The following is a 24640-nucleotide window of genomic DNA, read 5'->3' on the forward strand; positions in this document are numbered from 1 at the left end:
TGGCTCTTTTCTTGACCTTTCACTCTGTCCTTCTTCTTTTCTTGTCCCTTTCGTCTCTCCTTAATCCCCACTCAACCTGGTCAAATCTTAAAAACCCATCTTTACTTTCAGTGAACTCCCCACTCTTGACCTGCAATTCTTATCCCATTTCTTATCTTTCACTGCTTATTCCCACTTTCCATAAGACTTAGGTCAATATTAACTGCTGGAAGACCAGGGTCTCAGAGTTTCAAAGAAGAGGTTTAAAGGTCTCCCATGCCCAGGAGTTTGTTCTGATAGCGTGCCCCACCTGCTCAAGGCTGATTATTAACCCAGAGCTTATATAAAGAAAGGGCCATCCCTGGGATGGGAAAGTACCATGGCCATGGCCAGCACGTTAAGCCCCAGCACCATGACTGGGACCCTGGGTCCTCCTGAGATGTCAGAGCGCATCCAAAATGCTGCTGACATCTCTGTCATTGTCATCTATTTCATGGTGGTGATGGCTGTCGGGCTGTGGGTATGTAGGAGTCCAATGGGGTGTTCTGGGTGGGCACCAAGTTTGGGGTTAAAATGTCTGAGGGAGGGAAGGGTGTGGTATAACAATGTGACAATGCTGAGAAAACACTAACAGCTGTCAGATTTCATTATCCTTTTCTCAGAACCATTGTCTCATGTGTGACGTAAATAATATTTACTCAGTTAATTTGTTCTCCTACCAACACCATCATTTGAACAGAGCCAGCAGTGAGAACTTCAGACATATTCTGTTTGGCATGTCCAGTGCCTGGCATAATGAATAAGGATGTTATTTGCATTATCTCACATCTTTTATTTTCCTTTGTTTTTTGCTCACTTTCTTTTTTCAAATTTTTATTTAAACTCTAGTTAGTTAACATCTAGTGTAACATTGATTTCAGGAGTAGAATTTTGCTCACTTTCTAAATGAGTCAGTTGGATGCCTAATTCATTACACTCATTCTTTCTATTTAGTAATGAGTGTAAGGATGCAAAATTACTTCCAAGCACAGATTTACTGATACCTTGCATTGTTTTTATAAATGTAAATAAACAGAGCAATTAGGACAGATGTTGAGGAATATGATTTCTTAAAGTCCCTCCATTTCGATGAAACTATGATTTTCAAGTCCTTTTAAAATTGATGCTATATCACAGTTTCTAAGAAAATGTTTCTCTTTAAGAGTGTTGAAAAAGTGACTACTATGAACATTCTGACCAGAGCATCTGTAACATCCTGGGTGAATTTGCGGTGTTTGACTCTCACATGTCTTCCTTTCTGCTTAGGCAATGCTGAAGACCAACCGGGGCACTGTTGGAGGCTTCTTCTTGGCTGGTCGAGATATGACCTGGTGGCCGGTGAGTGCGCCAGGGTTTCTCAGAGATAAATTTCCTATGTGTGTGTTTAAGAGTAAATGAAGAAGACACTGGGAATGCTGATAGTTTCTGAAGTGCATTGGTTGCCTACTTGCTGGTGTCTCTTCCTAAATCCCTGACCCCAGAGTTCTATTCTGCCATTCCAGTAAATGATAGTACATCACCTATTATGAGAGCAAGTATAGTGTGGCATTTGAGAAGCCTCAGTTAATCTCTGTGTCATATTCTTTTTCCCCGGTCCTCATTAAGAATCTTCTGCCTTAAGCTCCTTACCATCCCCAGCACATTCCTTCTTTGCTCCCAAACCCGAACTAGTGCCACCCCTCTTGTTTGGATGAACATCCCCCTCTCTGCTCTCCTCCTTCAACACCCAACTCAAGCCCTGCTTCATCTGAGAAGTCTCACCCTGCATTCCAGCCTGTCTAGTCCTTATAATCCATGCAGTTATGATAGTGGATGTGTGTGTTCTCTATGATGTTGTGTATGGTGGTATCTCTGACTCTTGCCCAGTTTATCTCTTCCTTTCTGGGTTTTTATGTCTGGCCTCCTTGGCAAGAGTCCCATTGCACCAAAGAGTGCATCTTCTTCTCTGAATCCATACTGTGTCAGCAGTCAGTTGGGTATACAGTGGATGCTTAGTACATTCTTCCTTCATGAATCTGCTGACTAAATAGTATGAATGGAAGCAGAGACTGGGAAATGACCTGGCAAGAGTGGTTGAAGCAGACCACCTCCAAGCTTGAAATGGATTTTAATTGGAATGTCCAATCAAGCATTGCCTTCTAAGGATTGTTTCTGTGAAACATTCAAGACTCAACCAATCCTATAGCCAAAAATGAGTTCAATTCCAACCCCTAGCTCCAAATGTCTGAATAGAAAAGATGACTTTACAGAGGGCTGAAAAGATGCGAATGGAAGAGTGGGCATTGCAGTAACCCTACACCCCAATTGTGCTTTGTGAGGACTAGAGCTCATCCCTGCCTACTCGAGAAATTTCTCTTGATCTTTGAGACTTAAGAACAGTTGACAATGTGATATAAAAGGAGGTGGGTGAGAAAAGAGTCCTTAAGGCCAGAATTATTCATAGGAACTTCTTCCTACCCAACTTTGCAGTCCTTGAGGATGACTGAAGGGGCCAACAGGAGCTCTGGCAGTTCCTAGCCAAGGACAGGCTCAACCCAGAGCACCCAGGTAGATAAATTAAAATTCCCCTAAAGCAGGGGTCAGCAAGCTTCTCTGTAAAGTGCCAGACTGTAAGTATTTTAGTTTATGAGCCATACAGTCCATTGCAACCACACAACTCTGCTGTTGTAGCACAGAAGCAGCCATAGTGAATATGTAAAACCAACAAGCATAACTGTGTTCCAATGAAACTATTCATGAACACTGAAACTTGAATTTCATATAATTTCACACATCACAAAATATTAGTCTTCCTTATATATTTTTAACCATTCAAAAATTTAAAAAAAAAATTTTTTTAGCTTACCAACCACACAAAAACTGGTAACTGGCTGGATTTAGCCCACAGGATTCCTGCCTTAAAGAGGTATGATGGAAAATCTCAACATTTACCTGCTTTAAAGAAATCTGATTTGGGTCTTTTAACTCTGATCCTAGTCTGTTCCCTTGGATTGCAGATGGGCGCCTCTCTCTTCGCCAGTAATATCGGCAGTGGCCACTTTGTGGGGCTGGCTGGGACGGGAGCAGCTTCAGGAATCGCCACTGCAACATTTGAATGGAATGTAAGTGACATAATAAGCTTTTTCCTTTAAATCCAAACTCTGTCCAGGTATGTTCTTCTGGGAGTCTGTATAAGGTATATCTTTCTTTGATTTCTAGTTTTCCTTCTAACCAACCCCTAGTTTGAAACTGAGTCTTCTCTGAATGTGGCTCCATTCTGCCTGCCTGGGACAATCCAGTCTCATTCTCTACTTCTGAGATTTTGCTCAAGCAGTATTCCCACCAGGAATATCATTTCTATATGATTGAATCCCCACTTTCACTTGACCTCCTTGATCATTTTTAGTTCTCACTTGTTTCTTTCCTTCCTGAGCTATTACACTACGTGTCCGGCTCTGAATTAGATGCACAGAATAAAAACATGTAAAAGCAATGATCCCTTCTTTTGAGAAGCTTATATCCCAGTGGGAAAGACAGATACACATTCACTATGGTGTAGGAAGTACAAGGAGAGAAGCACACATTGAGTGTTGGGAGAGCTCACACAGGAGGGAATCTATCCTAGATGAAGGATGAGACTTGGCACATGTTAAGGGAGATGGCACTCATCCATTCAGATAGATGAATAGAAATTGACCAAGTGGGACTTGGCTAAGGACATGAGACCTGAGTAAGGAGTAAATGATTTAAAGATAGTAGATAGAATCTAAAAGACTTTGTGTTTGAGTTCTTAATTGTTCTACTGCCATTTCACCAGTAGAAGCTGTGTCCCCTTAATTAGACACTAAGTCCTTTAAGGGCAGGGATCAATTCCTCTCATATCACCTCATTGTCTAGCCCTTGTCTGGGTACATGCATTAATATTTCTTGGGGTGCCTGAGCTTTTTCTGTTCTTGTATCCCTTCTGGTGTTTGCAAATACACATTATGCATTTTGGTCAGAGGAAGATGTTTATGTGGAAACAAGTCAGATCACAGTGAAAGTATAAAACAGACCATGCCTGGATAGACTCAGGAAATGACCTTGAGTCATCCAAAAATACCTGTACCCATCCCTTGTTGAAGATTTTCCCCTTAGCTTTGCTTTAGTAGTATCAGGGACTCCAGAATGTACCCTGTCTCCAGACATGCCCTATGGCCCATGTTTTGTTTTGATAGTGCCATAAACTGGACAAGATGCCCTATGGCCCCAGTGGGTGTGATTATCAGGTTGCCAAGGGTCTAGCTCTTTTAGCCTGTGACCTTGGGCTTCCTTAATCTCTGTGAGGCTCAGGTTCCCCCTCCATAAAACAGGAATAACTACTAACCTTATCTGCTTCATCTGGTTGTTATGAGGACAACACAAGTGATATATGTGAAGACTTTGTATATATTAACATTAATGCAAGATTATACTATTACCATTATTATATGTGGCATGACTTGGGAGACAGTAGGAATATTCTTCTTTCATCAAACTGCTTTCTTATTGCTTTGTCACTCTATATATAACTTCTCCCTTTCAAGAATTATTCCTGTTGGGGGCACCTGAGTGGCTCAGTCAGTTGAGCATCTGACTCTTGGTTTCAGCTCAGTTCATGATCCTAGGGCCATGGGATCAAGCTTCACATAGGGCTCTGAGTTAAGCATGGAGCCTGCTTAGGAGTCTCTCTCTCTCTCTCTCTCTCTCTCTCTCTCTCTCTCTTTATCTCTCTCTCCCTCTGCCTCTCTCCCCCACCCATGCTCTCTCTCTCTCTCAAAACAAATAATAATAAATTAAAAATAAAATAAAAACTATTTTTAAAAAGAATTATTCCTTTTGGCAAAAATAATATGAACTTCCTGGGTCCAGCTGGGCTCAGATCTCTTACCTTCTGTATCTAAATTACAGAAACAGAGGGAAAGAATCTGTAGCTGTCTTGGGCTCATAATTGGTTGAGTGGGACAGGATCCATGCAAACTTACTTTGTTTTCTGATTCAGAGGTCATGAAGTGATAAGTCCCACAAGCCAAGCCCCTCGAACTTCACACTGTTTTCTGGGATTTTGTAGGCTTTGCTGCTGTTGCTGGTTCTAGGATGGTTCTTTGTCCCCATATACATCAAGGCAGGGGTGAGTACCTGAAGGTGTTCTCAGTTCTCATCTGTCAGGCATTCATTTATTCACTCATTCTTTCTGCTCAATCATGAAACCTGGGTAATATCACTTGTCCCAGGATTTCTGGGCTTACATTTACATAAATCCACTAAATGCTACCAGATTGCTCTTGAAAGTGGCTGCAGTCAGCTGTCCTCTTTCCTATGACTATTGTGAGGGTTCCCATTTTCCCACATCCTCACCAACACATGTTATTTTTCTTCATTCTAATTTTTGCCATTCTGAGATTTATAGTTTCTTTTTTTAATTAGGAGTGGGATATACCATAGCTCTGTGAGCTCCCCTTCAACCCAGGTATCACCAACCACTGTTCTGCCTTTCCAAGCAGACCTCCCACATTTATTCTTCTACTGCTGGTACTCAGACCATGGAGTGTTATATCCTGGAATAATTCTTGGGATTAGGGTGTTCAGGGGCAAGCCTTCTGGCTCATACCTTTGCAGGTCACCATATATTCTCCTTTTGCTCATCCTGGGTCCCTTCTAGTACCAGGTTTGAACAATTTCTGTAGAATGATGCTCTCCTTGGTAAAAGGATCAATGCCACAGAACTCATGCATGTGTTTTTGGAAGTGGTTTACCATGTTTGAGGTTTCTGAGCCACCAAGAGTTATCCTTTTTGTTTTTGATATTATATAAATATTTATTTAATGTTCTTTTATATTGGAGGAAATTAAATCATAAGCTTAATCTGCTATAAAAAACTAGCAAGCTGCACCTTTTATAATACACATCACATAGTTGATCTCATATTTCAGTAATAACCTCAGACTTTTTTCTAATTAGAGATTTAATTTAACTCTCTTCTTTTCAATAAACATAATCACATATATACCCAAATAAGTGCAAACCTGTGCAGCCACTCTGGAAAACAGTGTGGAGATTCCTCAAAAAATTAAAAATAGAACTACCCTACAACCCAGCAATTGCACTACTAGGTATTTATCCAAGGGATACAGGTATGCTGTTTTGAAGGGGCACATGCACCCCAATGTTTATAGCAGCACTATCAACAATAGCCAAAGTAAGGAAAGAGCCCAAAAGTCCATCGATGGATGAATGGATAAAGAAGATGTGGTATATATATAGTGAAGTATTACTTGGCAATCAAAAAGGATAAAATCTTGCCATTTGCAACTACGTGGATGGAACTAGAGGGTATTATGCTAAGCAAAATTAGTCAGTCAGAGAAAGATAAATATCATACAGCTTCACTCATATGAGGACTTTAAGACACAGAACAGGTGAACACAAGGGAAGGGAAGCAAAAATAATGTAAAATCAGTGAGGGGGACAAAACATAAGAGACTCTTAAATGTGGAAAGCAAACAGAGGGTTTACTGGAGGGATTGTGGGAGGGGGGATGGGCTAAATGGGTAAGGGACATTAAGGAATCTACTCCAGAAATCATTGTTGCACTATATGCTAACTTGGATGTAAATTAAATATATATATATATATATATATATATATATATATATATACATATATATATACACACGCACACACATATATATATATACCCAAATAGAGGTGGATGGGAGATAGGCTAGATGGGTAATGGGTAGTAAAGAGGGTAACTGTGATGAGCATTGGGTGTTGTACATAAGTGATTAATCACTGAATTCTACTCCTGAAACCAATATTGCACCATATGTTAACTAACTAAAACTTAAATTTAATATATACATATATGCCAAATATATATTTCCAATTTGTTTTATTATCAATTTATTATGTAACCATTAATTGTGGTTCATTATTTTTAAGTAATATTGTTTTTACTGGCTTGCAAAATTATTGATGAAAATAATAAAAATTATTTGTTGAACATCTATCTACCATGCATTTGGTGTTGTTGTGGGTATTTTACATACACCTTCATATTAAATCCCTACTTTACAGATGAGAAAAAGGAGGTTTGGAGAAATTGTCAATTTCCAAAGGTCTCACTTGTAGTAAATGTCAGATCTGGGAATGGATCCTAAGATTGTCTGATTCCAATGCCTGTGTTTATTCCAGGCTTTCTGCTCTCCCAAGGGACTGTGTTTTACTCACCTCTGTATTCCTAAGGTACCAGGTACGGTTACAGAAGTGCAGATGCACATAAGTACTTAGTAAGTGTTGAATAATCTGAATGGGCTGGGCTCTGAAGGTGAATCCCTGTCGATGTCTGTCTCTGCAGGTGATGACTATGCCAGAATATCTGAGGAAGAGGTTTGGTGGAAAGCGACTCCAGATCTACCTCTCTGTCCTCTCCCTCTTCATCTGTGTGGCTCTGAGAATCTCAGTGAGTTCAGTGCACCTGGCATTCTTGCTTCTTGCAATTACCTTGGTGAGGTTAGAATACTAGAATCAGAGAAATGAGTGTATAGACTATCGATTGCCCTGATAGGTCTAGCCATATGGATATCTTAAACTAGCTAGGGCCTTTCTACTAAGGAGTTTTAGAAACCCTAAATTCAGTTACAAGTCATGAGAGACTCCAGAGTATAAACCACCTTTTCATTAAGGATATGAAAAAACAATGTACAGGAGGAACAAAATGTTTCATTCAAGTAACACAGTTATTAAGTAGTAGAAAAGAGGAGGATTCTCTAGTCCCCTGCCTTTCTATATACAATAACCTCTTTATTTTCTTTGTTGGAAAGATTTATATTTATATTTTCATTTCATTGATTACCTGGCACATGAACCAGAAGGAAAGTGCTTTGTATTATTATAATGACTTCTTAAATTTACTCTATTTTATCTAAGACTGTCCCTATAGCACAGATGTCACAAATAAATGTCAGAAGATTTCTAAAGTTGTTGGAAAGTTAAATTCCTTGGAGATAATCATTGAGGAGAAAAGAAAGAAATTTGAAGAGTCAGCAATACATGTAGAAAACAAAGAGTAACATTTGATCCTCATGTATTGGTGACTAACGAAATAATTTTCTCCAAGTTTATAGTCTAGGCAGTTCATGAAAGAAGAAGCTGAAGTGCATTTTTGTTTTTCTGTTGAGTCATTCTTGTAAATAAACCAGTTGCTCTGATTAGATGTCATAAGCTTCTTAATACAACGTGAGCATTTTCCAGCACTCACTGTATATTATTGAGTATCTGTACTAGAGGTAATAAAGATTCTTATGCACTAGGAGTTCACTATATGGTTAAGAATATAAGAATTATAGGGACACCTGGATGGCTCAATCAGTTAAGTGTCTGACTTTTTATCTCAGCTCATGTATTGATCTCAGGGTTGTAAGTTCAGACCATATTGGGCTCTGCACTGGGTGTGAAGCCTACTTTAAAAAAAAAGAATATAAGAATTATACACATGAAATCATTAGCACTTTATGACGGTATATGAAAATATATTAAGATGTGAACTGGAACAGACTGTGTGGACAAGCATAGGAGACATTCTAGGGACACCCAGGAAATGGAGTGGTCCCTGCTGGGTGGAAATGGAGGCATGGTGGGGCGGGGGGTGCTCAAACAAGTCCTCAAGATAAGAAACTTAGGAGAGGCCAAGCAAAGCAGAGAAGCCTATATATTCCACAAGTGGGTGGGATTCAGTGATCTCCCGTTTTTCCTCTGGCTCTGACATGTACAGCTTTCACATCCTAAAGAATGTGAACAAGGTGCTGGAGCAAAATGGGACCCTGAGGAATGCAATCTCCTGAAGTGGAAGGTTCCTAGTGGCAGGGAAGGGATGGATTCTTGGGGAGCTGGATGGAGGAGCAGGAAAGGCAAAGAACATGTGTGTAACTTAGCTGGAAAGACACAGTGGCAGCAGTCCATTCTTACCTACGAGGCTATGTTTCAAGTGATATTAATAGTAATTAATCTTAGACATGACCTTTTGTGTATTATTACACTTTGATAGCAGAGTCTGTCCTAGTTATTCATTAAACAGCTCATTATGAGGAGTTAAAACAGGGTAACTTTCAGTCTCCCCTGCATCAGGTTTGAAAGAGATCATTTTATTCACTGGTTCTCAACCTCCACTAATGCCTATACTGAGAATCATAGCAGACCTCGTGCATCTTGATCCCTAAATATTTCAGTCTGAATGCCTTACACACACTGATATTCTTTTAGAAAACCACACTGCAAATTTTTAAGATCAGGAACTTAATCTTGATACAAACATATATAACCTACAGACTTTATTCAGATATGACAATTGTCTTAATAATATCTTTTAACAGCAAAAGAAAATCCTGTAGCATTAAATGCCTTCCTTTCATGAGAAATATTTTATGATCATTGTAAATGTAATTAATTCCATTGAATTGGACATGCAAAAATGGCAAGTTTTATGTTATTTATCTTGCCACCATAAAAAAATCATTGGTAATATGTTTATATATCATTTTGTAAATATTAATTTAATGCTTTCATTGTACTATATAAGAGAGAAGAAAGTCAAGAAACTCATAATATGATAATATGTGTTTTCATATGTAAATGATTCAGCATGAATATACAAGCCCTAATGCTGTGGTTGAATAACTCCCCACTATGTAAATCTGTATGAACATGACAGCTATAAATGCAGACAAATGCAGGTGTGTTTTATGGCAATTGAAATGCAATGAGTGACATCTCAGTAGGTGATATCTATTCTAAAATGGTAAATAATTTCTTTGCAAATATCCAATTTATAAAAAGTTAAATCTTGCTTCAATTTACATAGTGGTTGAACTCCTTGTAAACCCAGTGATAAAGTTGCAGAAAGTACTTTGGGTTTGTAACTCAGCGTTAGGTTCAAGAATAGGCTTTTCACCCATACAAATAGCTACTGGGATGATAAAACATTAGGTTTTATTTCAAATATTAGGGGGGAAAGTTAACCATATACTGTGACACCACTTCCAAATTCATGTTCTATAAAGAAACCTACCTCTAATTCTTCTAATTCTGAATCCTGATATCCTTTCTCTCACCTCACTCATGCTTTCCTTTTTCTTCAATTCCATCCTTATAATCACTCTTTGGCACATAGCCTCAATTTCTTTGCATGTCTTTCCTTTCATTGAACTCCCCTAGAAAAACTCCAAACCTGGTTTAATCCAGCTTCCCACTTACTCTGTGCATGCACCCAGGGATTTTACTCCTGTGTTTCTAACTAACATGCTTATGTGATGTTTCTAGGGTTTTGGTTTGGTTTGGAGGTTTTGATATGGAATCTGGGAGGATCAGAGTTGAAGGGGCAGATCCAAGTGGGGCTAGCACAAGTTTGTGTTGAAGATCCAGGAGGCTGGAAAGCACACTTTGGGACACAGGGATCCAGGTAGTGCAGGGTGCACATGATCTTACATCTTAAGGTCTCTCTGTAAGACCCTTTCCTGGCCTCTAAACCTCAACCAATAATCCTTTTATTGTATTTCTTTATGATTTTTCTCTGGTGCTCTCAATAACTGTCCTAAATGATCCACAACCTTTTTTAGCTACTAGTCCTCTGCCTCTTATCAAAACATCTCATCTCCCTTTTTATCTAGAAAATTTAAGCATGAACCACTCATCCCCCACTTAAAAAGTCTACATTTGCCTCATTCTTTCCTTCTTTACACCAGTCTGAAGATGAAGAGTCTTCCTTTTTGTAAAAGGCTAACACTTGACCCTATGCCTATTCTTTTTTTTTTTTTAATTTTTTTTCAACGTTTTTTATTTATTTTTGGGACAGAGAGAGACAGAGCATGAACGGGGGAGGGGCAGAGAGAGAGAGGGAGACACAGAATCGGAAACAGGCTCCAGGCTCCGAGCCATCAGCCCAGAGCCTGACACGGGGCTCGAACTCACGGACCGCGAGATCGTGACCTGGCTGAAGTCGGACGCTTAACCGACTGCGCCACCCAGGCGCCCCAGACCCTATGCCTATTCTTGATCCCATCTCTTCTCAATGTTTCTGGCATTTGCTTCATAATTACCCCCTCTATCATATTTTCCTGTTATTTTCTACTAACCTAAGTGTGCTCAAGTATCTTCCTCCTTAACAGAAACCATTGCTTTACTGTCTCATACTACTCTACTTTTAATCATTGTTTCTCTGCTGACAATCATGAAAGAGTAGTCTATACAAGCTATAGCATAGACATTTCTTACTTTCTGTTCACTCACCCATTGTTTCTATCTATGATCAGTCCAATAATTAATCCCCTGAGGATTAGATCTGGCTTCCAAGGAGTTCATAATTGTATTGCAGAGATGTCATGTATAGATACAGCAAATATTAGTGGGAAATCATCACTAAAGAGCTAAATGATGTGGTGCATGTTTCTTTCCCATCCTAACTATTCCCTTTTTAGTCAGACATATTTTCTGGAGCCATATTCATCAAGCTGGCCTTGGGATTGGACCTTTACCTGGCAATCTTCATCCTCTTGGCTATAACTGCTATTTACACGATCACTGGTGAGTTTGCTGCCAGTTTAGCTCAGTCATGCTGTCGTCTGCTGATCTCACACCAACCTGCAATTAACAACCTCAGTGTTACCACCAAGGTTATGGCTATCCCTTTATTCCCACTATGAGAGTCAGGCACAGGCCCAGAAGCACAACTAGAGCAAAGCAAACAGAATCCTCAGTATTATAGAGTGACAGAATCAGCTTAAGAAACAAGACTCATCTATATGCTGCCTGCAAAAACTCATTTCAGACCTAAAGACACATGCATATTGAAAGTGAGGAACTAAAGAAATATTTATCATGAAAATGGATATCAAAAGAAAGCCAGAGTAGCAATACTTATATTGGGTAAAATAGACCTTAAAACAAAGACTGTAAAAAGAAGCAAAAAAGGACACTATATAATAATAAAGGACACAATCCAACAAGAAGATATAATAATTGTAAATATTTGTGCACCCAACATAGAAGTGCCCAAACATATAAAACAGTTAAAAACAGGGGCGCCTGGGTGACTCAGTCGGTTAAGCGTCCAACTTCAGCTCAGGTCATGATCTCGCGGTCCATGAGTTCGAGCCCAGCATCGGGCTCTGGGCTGATGGCTCAGAGCCTGGAGCCTGCTTCTGATTCTGTGTCTCCCTCTCTCTCTGCCCCTCCCCTGTTCATGCTCTGTCTCTCTCTGTCTCAAAAATAAATAAACGTTAAAAAAAACTTTAAAAAAAAACAGTTAAAAACAAACATAAAGGAACTAAATTAACCCATTGTAATACAATAATTGTAGGAGACTTTAACACCCCACTTACATTGATGGACAGATCATCTAAACAGAAGAACATAAGGAAACTGTGACTTTGAATGATTCACTGGACCAAATGAATTTAACAGATATTCAGAACTAAAACAACTAAAACAGCAGAATACACATTCTTTTCAAGTGTACATGGAAAATTCTCCAGAATAGATCACATGCTAGGTCATAAATCAGACCTCAACAAATACAAAAAGATTGAAGTAATACCATGCATCTTTTCTGACCACAACACTATGAAACCAGAAGTCAACCACAAGAAAAATATTTGGAAAGACCACAAATACATGGGGGTTAAACCACATCCTACTAAACAATGAATGGGTCAACTAGGAAATCAAGAAGAGGAAAGAAAGAAAGAAAGAAAGAAAGAAAGAAAGAAAGAAAGAAAGAAAGATACAGGAGGGGCTGGGTGGCTCAGTCAGTTAAGCATCCAACTTCAGCTCAGGTTATGATCTCACAATTCGTGGGTTCAAGCCACTGGTTGGGCTCTGCGTTGACAGCTCAGAGCCTGGAGCCTGCTTCAGATTCTGTGTCTCCCTCTCTATCTGCCCCTTCCCCACTTGCTCTCTGTCTCTCTGTCTCTCAAATATAAATAAAGCATTAATTTTTTTAAAAAAAATACATGTAAACAAGTGGAAATGAATGACAGTCCAAAACCTTTGGGATGCAGGAAAAGCAGCCCCAAGAAGGAAGTAAATAGAAATATAAGCGTACGTCAAAGCAAGAAAAATCTCAAACAACTAACCTTACACTTAAATGACCTAGAAAAAGAACAAACAAAACCCAAAACCAGCAGAAGGAAGGAGATAATAAAGATTACAGGAGAAATAAATGATTTAAAAAAATAGAACACCTCAAAGAAACGAGGATCTGGTTCTCTGAAAAGATTAACAAAATAGATCAACCTCTAGCCAGACTCATCAGAGAGAGAGAGAGAGAGAGAGAGAATTCAAATAAACAAAAACAAAAACAAAAGAGGAAAAATAACAACCAACAACACAGAAATACAAACAATTGTAAGAGGACATTATGAAAAACTGTATGCCTACTTATTAGACAACTTAGAAGAAATGGATAAATTCCTAGAAACATATAAACAACAAAAAACTGAAGCTGAAAGAAATAGAAAATGTGACCAGACCAATTACCAGTTATAAAATTGAATCAGTAATCAAAAAACTCCCAACAAACAAAAGTCCAGGACCAGATGGCTTCACAGGCAAAATCTACCAAACATTTAAAAAACAGTTAATAACTATTCTTCCCAAACTATTTCTTTTTTTTTCAATATATGAAGTTTATTGTCAAATTGGTTTCCATACAACACCCAGTGCTCACCCCAAAAGGTGCCCTCCTCAATACCCATCACCCACCCTCCCCTCCCTCCCACCCCCCATCAACCCTCAGTTTGTTCTCAGTTTTTAACAGTGTCTTATGCTTTGGCTCTCTCCCACTCTAACCTCTTTTTATTTTCTTCCCCTCCCCCATGGGTTTCTGTTGAGTTTCTCAGGATCCACATAAGAGTGAAACCATATGGTATCTGTCTTTCTCTGTATGGCTTATTTCACTTAGCATAACACTCTCCAGTTCCATCCATGTTGCTACAAAGGGCCATATTTCATTCTTTCTCATTGCCACGTAGTACTCCATTGTGTATATAAACCACAATTTCTTTATCCATTCATCAGTTGATGGACATTTAGGCTCTTTCCATAATTTGGCTATTGTTGAGAGTGCTGCTATAAACATTGGGGTACAAGTGCCCCTATACATCAGTATTCCTGTATCCCTTGGGTAAATTCCTAGCAGTGCTATTGCTGGGTCATAGGGTAGGTCTATTTTTACTTTTTTGAGGAACCTCCACACTGTTTTCCAGAGAGGCTGCACCAATTTGCATTCCCACCAACAGTGCAAGAGGGTTCCCATTTCTCCACATCCTCTCCAGCATCTATAGTCTCCTAATTTGTTCATTTGGCCACTCTGACTGGCGTGAGGTGATATCTGAATGTGGTTTTGATTTGTATTTCCCTGATGAGGAGCGACGTTGAGCATCTTTTCATGTGCCTGTTGGCCATCCGGATGTCTTCTTTAGAGAAGTGTCTATTCATGTTTTCTGCCCATTTCTTCACTGGGTTATTTGTTTTTCGGGTGTGGAGTTTGGTGAGCTCTTTATAGATTTTGGATACTAGCCCTTTGTCCGATATGTCATTTGCAAATATCTTTTCCCATTCCGTTGGTTGCCTTTTAGTTTTGTTGGTTGTTTCCTTTGCTGTGCAGAAGCTTTTTATCTTCATAAGGTCCCAGTCGTTCATTTTTGCTTTTAATTCCCTTGCCTTTGGGGATGTGTCAAGTAAGAAATTGCTATGGCTGAGGTCAGAGAGGTCTTTTCCTGCTTTCTCCTCTAGGGTTTTGATGGTTTCCTGTCTCACATTCAGGTCCTTTATCCATTTTGAGTTTATTTTTGTGAATGGTGTGAGAAAGTGGTCTAGTTTCAACCTTCTGCATGTTGCTGTCCAGTTCTCCCAGCACCATTTGTTAAAGAGACTGTCTTTTTTCCATTGGATATTCTCTTCCCAAACTATTTCAAAAAAATAAAAGAAGAAGGAAAATTTCCAAGTTTATCCTATCAGACCAGTATCATCCTGACATCAAAACCAGATAAAGACATTACCAAAAAAAATAATAAATAAATAAATAAATAAATAATAAATAAACAGAACTTTAGGCCAATATCTCTAACAACCATAAATGCAAAAATCCTCAACAAAATACAAGTAAACTGAATCCAACAAAATATATTTTAAAAATCATTCACAATGATTAAGTGGGATTTATTCCTGGGTTGCAAATATGGTTCAATATTCGCAAATCAGTCAACATCACATCAATAAAAGAAAGGATAAAAACCATGTGATCATTTTAGTAGATGGATGCAGAAAAAGCATTTTACAAAGTATGACATCCATTCTTGGTGAAAAACCGTCAACAAAATAGGTTTAGAGGGAACATATTATAACATAATAAATGCCATATGTGAAAAACCCACAGCGAACATCACACTCAATGGGGAAAAACTGAGAGCTTTCCCCCCAAGGTCAGGAACAAGACAAGGATGTCCACTCTCACCACTTTTATTCAACATAGTACTGGAAGTCCTAACCACAGCCTTCAGACATTGAAAAGATATAAAAGGCATCCAAATCAATAAAGAAGAAGTAAAACTTTTACTATTTACAGAATGACATGATACTGCACATAAAAAACCCTAAAGACTCCACCAAAAATCTTCTAGAACTTATAAATGAATTCAGTAAAATCACAGGATACAAAATAAGTGTATGAAAATCTGTATTTCTATACACCAAAAATGAAGCAGTAGAAAGAGAAATTAAGAAATGAGTCCCACGGGCACTGGGTGGCTCAATCTGTTAAGCATCCGACTATGGCTCAGGTCATGATCTTGCGATTCTTGGGTACGAGCCCACCGTCGGTCTCTGTGCTGACAGCTCAAAGCCTGGAGCCTGCTTTGGATTCTGTGTGTGTGTGTCTCTCTCTGCCCCTCCCCCATTCATGTTCTGTCTCTCAAAAATAAGTAAATGTTAAAAATTAAAAAAGAAAAAAGAAATGAATCCCATTTACAATTGCACCAAAAATAATATGATATGTAGGAATAAGCCTAGCCAAAGAGGTGAAAGACCTGTATTCTGCAAACTATAAAACACTGATGAAAGGAAAGAAAGACAACACAAAGAAATGGAAAGACATTCCATATTCATGGATCAGAAGGATGAATATTGTTAAAATGTCTATACTACCCAAAGCAATCTACATATTTAATATAATCTCTATCAAAATACTAAAAGCATTTTTCACAGAGCAGGAACAAACAATCCTAAAATTTGTATGGAACCTGAAAAGACCTCAAATAGCCAAAAGAATTTTGAAAAAGAAAAATCAAAGCTGGAGAAATCACAATTCTGGATTTCAAGTTACATCACAAGGCTGTAGTCATCAAGACAGTATGGTACTGGCACACCAATAATACATAGATCAATAGAACAGAATAGAAAACCCAGAAATAAACCCACAATTATATGATCATTTAATCTTTCACAAAGCAGGAAAGAATATCCAATGAGAAAAAGACAGTCTCTTCAGCCAATGGTGTTGGGAAAACTGGATGATGAACATACAGAAGAATGAAACTGGACCACTTACACCACACACACACACACACACACACACACACACACACACACACACAAATCAAAATGGATGAAAGACTTAAATGTGAGACTGGAAACAATAAAAATACTTAAAGAGAGCACAGGCAGTAATTTCTCTGACATTGGCCATAGCAACTGCTTTCTAGATGTCTCCTGAGGCAGTGGAAATAAAAACAAAAATAAACTATTGGGACTTCATCAAAATAAAAACCTTCTGCACAGCAAAGGAGACAACCAATAAAACTAAAAGGGAACCTACCAACTGGGAAAAAAAATATCTGTAAATGATATATTCTATAAAGGGTTAGTATCCAACATATATAAAGAATTTATCCAACTCAACACCAAAAAAAATAAATAAATAAAAAATAATCCAGTTAAAAAATGGGCAGAAGACATGAACAGACATTTCTCCAAAGAAGACGTACAGATGGCCAACAGACACATGAAAAGATGTTCACCATCACTCACTATCAGGAAAATTCAAATCAAAATTACAATGAGATTCACCTCACACCTGTCAGAATGGCTAAAATCAACAACACAAGAAGCAAGTTTTGGCAAGGATGTGAAGAAAAAGGAACCCTTGTGCACTGTTTGTGGTAATGCAAACTGGTGCAACCACTGGAAAGCAGTATGGGGTTTACTCAAAAAGTTAAAAATAGAACTACCCTATGATCCAGTAATCACACTGGGTATTTACTCAAAAAAAGACAAAAAACAAAAAACAAAAACTAATTTGGAGGGATACATGCACCCATATGTTTATAGCAGCGTTATTTACAATAGCCAAATTATGGTAGCAGCCCAAGTGTCCTTTGATAGATAAATGGATAAAGATTATGTTGATACACACACACACACACACACACACACACACACACACACACCATGGAATATTATTCAGCCATAAAAAAGAATGAAACCTTGCCATTTGCAGCAACACGGATGGAGCTAAGGAGTATAATGCTAAGTGAAATAAATTAGTCAGAAAAGACAAATACCATATTATTTCACTCATATGTGGAATTTAAGAAACAAAACAAATGAGCAAAGGAAAAGAAAAGAGAGAGAGAGACAAACTAAGAAACAGCCTCTTAACTATAGAGAACAAAGTGATAGTTATCAGAAGGGAGGTGTGTTGGGAATGGGTGAAATAGGTGGTGGGGCTTAAGGAGTGCACTCATTGTGATAAGCAATGGGTGATGTATGGAATTATTGAATCCTATATTGTACAACTGAAACTAATATAACACCATAAGTTAACTATATTGGAATTAAAATTTTTAAAAGTTAATTACTAAACTGAGAAGGAAGCATTTGACTCTGCATATCCAGAACATTTCCATTTCAAAAAAAAAATCCTCACTATTAGGTGTAAGCACCTTGACCGAAGGTAATGATGTGGTAGGTACAGTGGGGAAATGATGATTTGTCTCAGCTTTTTGTTTAGGGCCCAGATTGCCATTTGGAATCCAGCATAGCATACACATGGAAAGTCAAAATGAAATAGCAGCTCAGACATGGGATTGACAAATCCAAGGCAGCGCCCAAATAAGTACAGGATGCCTGGGCTCTGAAAGGCAGAATCAGGAGAGAAGAACTGGAGCAGTGAGTTGGTTGTTGGGATAAAGTATGTGGCAATGGTCCAAGCAGGCTCTCATGGGCCTAGCATCCAACACTTACTAACTTATGAAAATGAAACTATACAAGTTTAGTTGGACAAAATAAAGAAAAATAACAGCTGGAACAATCAAGATAGTTCTAGAGCAATTTTCATACATATAGCATATGTTTCAAAATAAATGAAAGATGAAGACATAAGTCTTCTATCTACGATCAGCCTTGTTTTCCCATGATACTCTTAGAAGGAAATAGCTTGTTGGCTGAGAGTCTAGCAAGTCTAGAGTTGAAAAAGAAGTTGCTGTTTGCATAACACTTGAGCAAAACACAAACAGCTATATCTGGCATTCAACTTATGAAACAATGATATGTTCCAATACTAGAGCAAAAATTGCTTTGCCCTATTTTTTGAGAACTAGTATACTGTGCTAAATGGAGTGAATTGAGAGGTAGTTAAGGGAAAAACTTTCATAATAATGAAGTATTGCCTTTTCTTTCTTTTAAATTTTTTTTTTCAATTCAAGTTAGTTAGTATATATTGTAATAATGGTTTTAGGAATAGAATTTAGTGATTCATCACTTATAACATATAACACCCAGTGCTCATCCCAGCAAGTGCCCTCCTTAATGCCAATCGCCAGTTTAGCCCATCCCCCCACTCAACTCACCTCCAGCAACCTCAGTTTGTTCTCTATATTTAAGAGTCTCTTACGGTTTGCCTCCCTCTCTGTTTATATATTATTTCATTTTTCCTTCCCTCCACTATGTTCATCTGTTTTGCTTTTTAATTATGAGCAAAATCATATGGTATTTGTTTTTGACTAACTTATTTCACTTAGCATAATATACTCTGGTTCCAAAAGTTTTGCCTTTTCTGCTATTTGGTATTCAAAAACTCACATAAGGGTGAAATTCCAGTATAATTCATAGAAACTTTGAGTCAAGGCAAGATAAGGGAGACAAGAGGGTTAATGTGACACATAAATACTAAGGAGATAATGATGCCAAGAGGAGCTTGCGGCCCAGTCAAGAACTTTTCATATATTCTTTGCTGAGTTTCTAGAGTTTGGTTTGAGGAAAACCTAAAAGTGAAGGCAAAGAGATGAGAGTACAGGGAAAAAATATCCTGATTCTTTTCTTTCTCTACACAGGGGGCTTGGCCTCAGTTATTTACACAGACACCCTCCAGACCATCATCATGCTGATCGGTTCCTTTATTCTCATGGGGTATGGTAAGTGATGACAGTGGGAGCAGTTCCCTGGGGCTGGAAATCATGAGATTTGTGTCTGTTCAGTCGCTCTTTACTACTGCCTCCCTGTTCTACCTGGTCACACTTTTCGACATACATATAATACATCATTGAAGCATCTGCCTAACTTCTTGCTGTACTATCTCAGCATAAGAAAATGAGGGGGGAAGAACTTTACTTTCTTTAAAAAATTATTCCTCAGTTTTAATCTTAATATGTTTGTGTTTGAAATAGACAAAATCAGTGTCACTGGGTTGATAATTTTACACAACTATTGGTGCACTGGATTCAATGCACATAAACCATTATGTAGAATCTTCATAAAAATAAGTATTAAATAGTAAGAACAGTTTAAGACAACTATTAACTTCACTGTGACTGTTTCAGATGGAAATTATTAAAGTATGTTATCCCTCTATTGTTAGAATATACAAACACAGTTTGTATATTTCTCTTAAGTCATGCAGCAAGCACTACTGATGAATTTAACTTATAGCTTGCCTATTTTTGTTTTCTTTTATTATGCTACTTATTTAACTTTGGACAGGAAATCCATGCATACAGTAAAAAGGATATAAGATTAAAATAAGTGTCTTTTCATCTCTCCTCTGTCCTGCAGCCACCATATTCCATCCACTCAAGCTGCACTGAATACAGTTGTGAATATTCATGAACCCTAATCACAGGGCTTGGAGATAATATGAAGCAAAAACTGACAGAACTGCAAAGACAACAAATGCACAAAAAGAGTTGATGATTTTGACACAAAATGAATGCGATTGGTCACATATGACTAAATTCAAAAACAATAAAAAATAAATTAATCAAAATGTAAAATTCAGTTTCTGATTTGCCTAGCCATATTTCAAGTGCTCTATATATAGCTAGTAATTTTCATATTTGACAGCACAGATATAGAATATATAGAATTCTATCATTACCGAAAGTTCTATCATTACTGAAAGTGCTGCTCCAGAGGCCATTGCTAGGACCAATTCTTTACAAACTTTCTATTTAGTTAACCAGGACTTCTTTGATATTCTTATTTATGGTTCTTTGGTGTCTGGCTTTGGTGATGGACCTCTGGCATCAACCTCTCTAAGCCTTCTCCCATCCTTAGGATGGAATCTCTCATCTTCTAGCATTCTTCATATATTGTTGTCACAAACAATATTCCCCTTAACAGAACAATTTCCTTGTATTGTCTGTATCCTCCTTTGTATTGAGATCCTGCCTTGTACATTCATTTTGCATATAATCCCATCACAATGTTTGGCACATGCAAACATTTTTGATGCTAAATGAAATAAGTAATGAAAAAGTAAAATAATGTCAACCTCAACTGTACAGATATATGATACTCAGATGAATTTTGCACTATTTGAAACTATACTAAGTGGGCTGAGAAGCCTGGGCTCATCCTTCTTCTTTCTAAGGTTTCCACCCATTATGGTTCTTTTTTTTAGTTAATTAATTAATTAATTTATTCTGAAAGAGAAAGTGCAGAGAGAGAATCCCAAGCAGGCTCCACACTGCCAATGCAGAGCCTGATGTGGAGCCCGATCCCACAAACCATGAGATCATGACCTTAGCCAAAATCAAGAGTCAGTCACTTAACTGACTGAGCCACCCATACATTCTCATTATCGTTCTTTTCTACACCTGTCTTGCCTTTCCAGCCCCACCCCCACCCCCCGGAGGCTGAGCCTCACCATTTCACCTCACCATACATAAACTGCTGCCTCTAATTTCTGCTCCTTATCTTCCCATTTTTTGTTGTAACATAGAAAGAATACAGTCAGTATTGCACCAAAAAACAGACTGTGCATAAAGTCAAAACAGCCAGACTTTGTATCAGGAACAGAGACCATTACTTCTGGTCCATTCAGAGGAGTAGGGGCTTTCTGATGGCTAATTGTTAGGCTCACTCTGTTACCTCATCTTCATGTTTTATCTCTTTTCTAGATGGTTGTGAGATATCAATATCAGTCTGTTGGATAACAATTTTTATTTTTACCATAAGTATAGACACTAAAAATTTTCAAGAGAAGAGGAAAATTTTCAATAAGAAGAAAAGTTAAAGGGTGATTTGCTTCCTGTACATTGTGAAAGCATGATAGCATTACCAATGCCAGTGGTATTAGAAAGACATGAGTCCTCTGAGAACACTAAGGATTTGACCAGGCTGATTGGAGATGATTGGACACTTCCACCACAAAGGAATAATTATGAACAACAGATGTCTTAGATTTGTGTATAACATTTCATTTTATCCAATACCTTTGCAGCATTTGCTAAAGTGGGAGGCTATGAGAGTTTTACAGAGAAGTACATGAATGCCATCCCATCCATAGTTGAGGGGGACAACCTGACAATCAATCCCAAGTGCTACACTCCTCAGGCTGACTCCTTTCACATCTTCCGAGATGCTGTCACTGGAGATATTCCATGGCCAGGAATGATATTTGGAATGACCATTGTTGCTGTGTGGTACTGGTGCACAGATCAGGTGAAGTATGTGTGTGGTGTGCAAATATGTTTATGTTGTTCTTTTTCTCCTCATAGAAAAGCATCTAGTTTCTATTTTGTACACATATATACACATACACATGCACAAACACACATCATTTAAAGAGTCAAACACTTCTACAAGTCTTGTTATGATAAATAGTTGTCTGGTGTCCTGCTCTCTACTCATTTCTTGACTCTCAAAAGCAAACATTATTGACTCCTTCAGTTAGGTATTTTGGTATGTATGTTTCTTCTCTAAATCCTTGTACTCAATGCATGGCCTGTGTACCATTGGAGTGAATGTCACCTTGAAGCTCATTAGAAATAACTGTTCTCAGATGCTACCCAGACCCACTGAATCAGAATTTGCTTGTAAATTTGTTCCCCAGGTGATTTAAATAAATGTTTCTATTGATCCCTTTTGGTTTTCCAGTTTTAGGATTTTTACACTGGCTTCCAATAATGAAAGATGAAGGTTTAGCTCTTTCTTTTCTTTTTTTTTTTCTTTTTTTTTTTAATGTTTTTATTATTTATTTTTGAGAGAGAGACACAGACAGAGTGTGAGCAGGGAAAGGGCAGAGAGAGAGGGAGACACAAAATCCAAAGCAGGCTGCAGGCTATGAGCTGTCAGCACAGAGCCCAACGCGGGGCTCAAATTCACAAACTGTGAGGTCATGATCTGAGCCGAAGTCAGATGCTTAACTGAGCCACCCAGGCGCCCCTAGCTCTTTCAATTTTTTATCTTCAATCCTCCATCTTCCAGTAAAACTAATTCACAATTTTGGTGAGATCAGCATTCAGTGCTACCATTTTTGTGACTACATAAATATAATCCACAGCTAAGCCACATGATATTCTCTGATTTTTCTTTAGCTTTTTCTTTTCTCTAGAATAAATAAGTCTTATTTTTTGTGTTTTAAATTTTCTTGGTAATTATTACTCATTAAACACCAAGCTCTCTGCAGATTTCCTAAATCTCCTTGATGTGTACTTGCAAACACATCAAATATCCTACCAACTCTTTATCTCATTTTCTCTTAAAACCTTTGGCCTCTCACAAACTGCTGGGTTGTTCTCTGTGCCTAGTGCCCATCCTAATCCAGGACCCCCTTTACTACCATATTTGGGGTTCTCTTTGGCTCATCCTTGGATTATATATCTTATTTCAAGTATCCCACATCATCTTCTTTCTTGGTTTACTTCTTTCAGGGCAATTGAATTCTCCAGTAAGTTCCTGAGAAACACAGGAGATACATCTATTGTGAATTTGTCTTCATGTTTGAAGATGTCTTCACTCCAACTTTTCCCAAATTGATCCTCTGGCCATGTACACATTTCTAGGCTTTAAATAATTTTCCAGCCATAAATTACCATCTTTTGACTTCCACCATTGCTGTTGAAAAGCCTGAAGTTATTCTTGATCCTTTGGATGTAACGTGTCTTTTCTCTCTGGAAGTTTATCTTGCCTTTGTCCTCAGTGTTCTGAAATTTCATACAATGTGTTATTGTGTGTAGGTCTTTTTTTGTTCACTGTGATGGGCTACTGTGAACAAGTTTAATACAGTAATGGATGTCTTTAATGAATTGGTGGAATTCTTTGATTTCTTGCATTTTGTTTTCCTTTGGAGAACTTCCACTTTGGGTGTTGGTCTTCCTCAACTGGTTTTCTAGTGTTCTTATCTTTCCTCCACATCTACCATATCTTGGTCTTTTTGCTCTATTTTCTAGGAGATTACCTCAATATTATCCTTCAGTTTTTCTGCCTTTGTATTTATGACCCTCAAGATCTTATTCTTGGTTTTCTGTATGTTCCTTTTTATAGCATGTAAGTTTGTTTTGTTTTCTGTTTTGAAGTTTTCTTCACCCCAAATAGTCTCTGTCAAGTCAAACTTAAAATTTCACATTTTGGAATCAATGGTCCAAAATGGACTATCTTGGATCAATGGTCACTTGTATCAGTGTGAGATAATTTTTCTTTTTCTCTATATAATAAACTGATTTTATCAACATGTCTCCCAAAGAATGTACTCTTTCACTGATTTGTGCAAAAATCTTTATTGTTTATATTTTGCCACTGACCACATGACTTATCTCCTATATTTAGGTGGCCTCATATTAACCCTTAGATCTGATACCCGGACCCTGCTTATTTTCTGACAGGAATCCCCTGTTTTACATATAATTTGTATTGTCCCTCCAACTTTCTGCTTCAAGCTTTCTGTCTAAGGATAGCACCTGCTCCCCCAGCACTGAGTGACATTGTTGCTATCCCTAATAGATTTGTCTCTCCAAAGAAAAGTAAGCAGAAAAAGTCATCGCCATTTCCTGACATTCCTTGAGAAGAAAAATGTTAAGAAGCAATGGCATTATGGGTAGAAATCCTGTTTTTCTAGAAAATTCTTAGTCAAGAGATTACACAACTTAAGTGGAAATTATGAGATTATATGCATTGAATTTCCCAGGACCACAATATTTTATTCATAACTGATTCATATCTAGAGATGAATGTCTCAAGGTTCTCTTCTGATGGCTGCCTGACTCTGTTGTTTCTATGGCAATGGGCTTGATTTTCCAAATGGACAGTTGATCCCTAACAGTAGAGAGATACTGATGAGTATGTGGCTTATTTG

General features: G+C 38.0%; 1 protein-coding gene across 1 annotated transcript in view; it reads left to right on the forward strand.

Annotated features, from left to right (window-relative positions):
• Positions 1–364: 364 nt before the first annotated feature.
• Positions 365–24640, forward strand: part of LOC109253634 (solute carrier family 5 member 4) — a 52771-nt gene continuing 28495 nt past the window's right edge. The window contains exons 1-8 of the mRNA XM_019426802.2: positions 365–499; positions 1285–1356; positions 3015–3119; positions 5087–5146; positions 7376–7480; positions 11490–11595; positions 19401–19481; positions 21788–22008. Coding sequence (XP_019282347.1) covers positions 365–499; positions 1285–1356; positions 3015–3119; positions 5087–5146; positions 7376–7480; positions 11490–11595; positions 19401–19481; positions 21788–22008 — 885 coding nt within the window. The remainder of the gene's footprint in view (positions 500–1284; positions 1357–3014; positions 3120–5086; positions 5147–7375; positions 7481–11489; positions 11596–19400; positions 19482–21787; positions 22009–24640) is intronic.

Source organism: Panthera pardus, unplaced genomic scaffold (assembly GCF_024362965.1).
Source record: "Panthera pardus isolate Hobbes unplaced genomic scaffold, ASM2436296v1 HiC_scaffold_15, whole genome shotgun sequence".
NCBI classification, from domain to species: domain Eukaryota; kingdom Metazoa; phylum Chordata; class Mammalia; order Carnivora; family Felidae; genus Panthera; species Panthera pardus.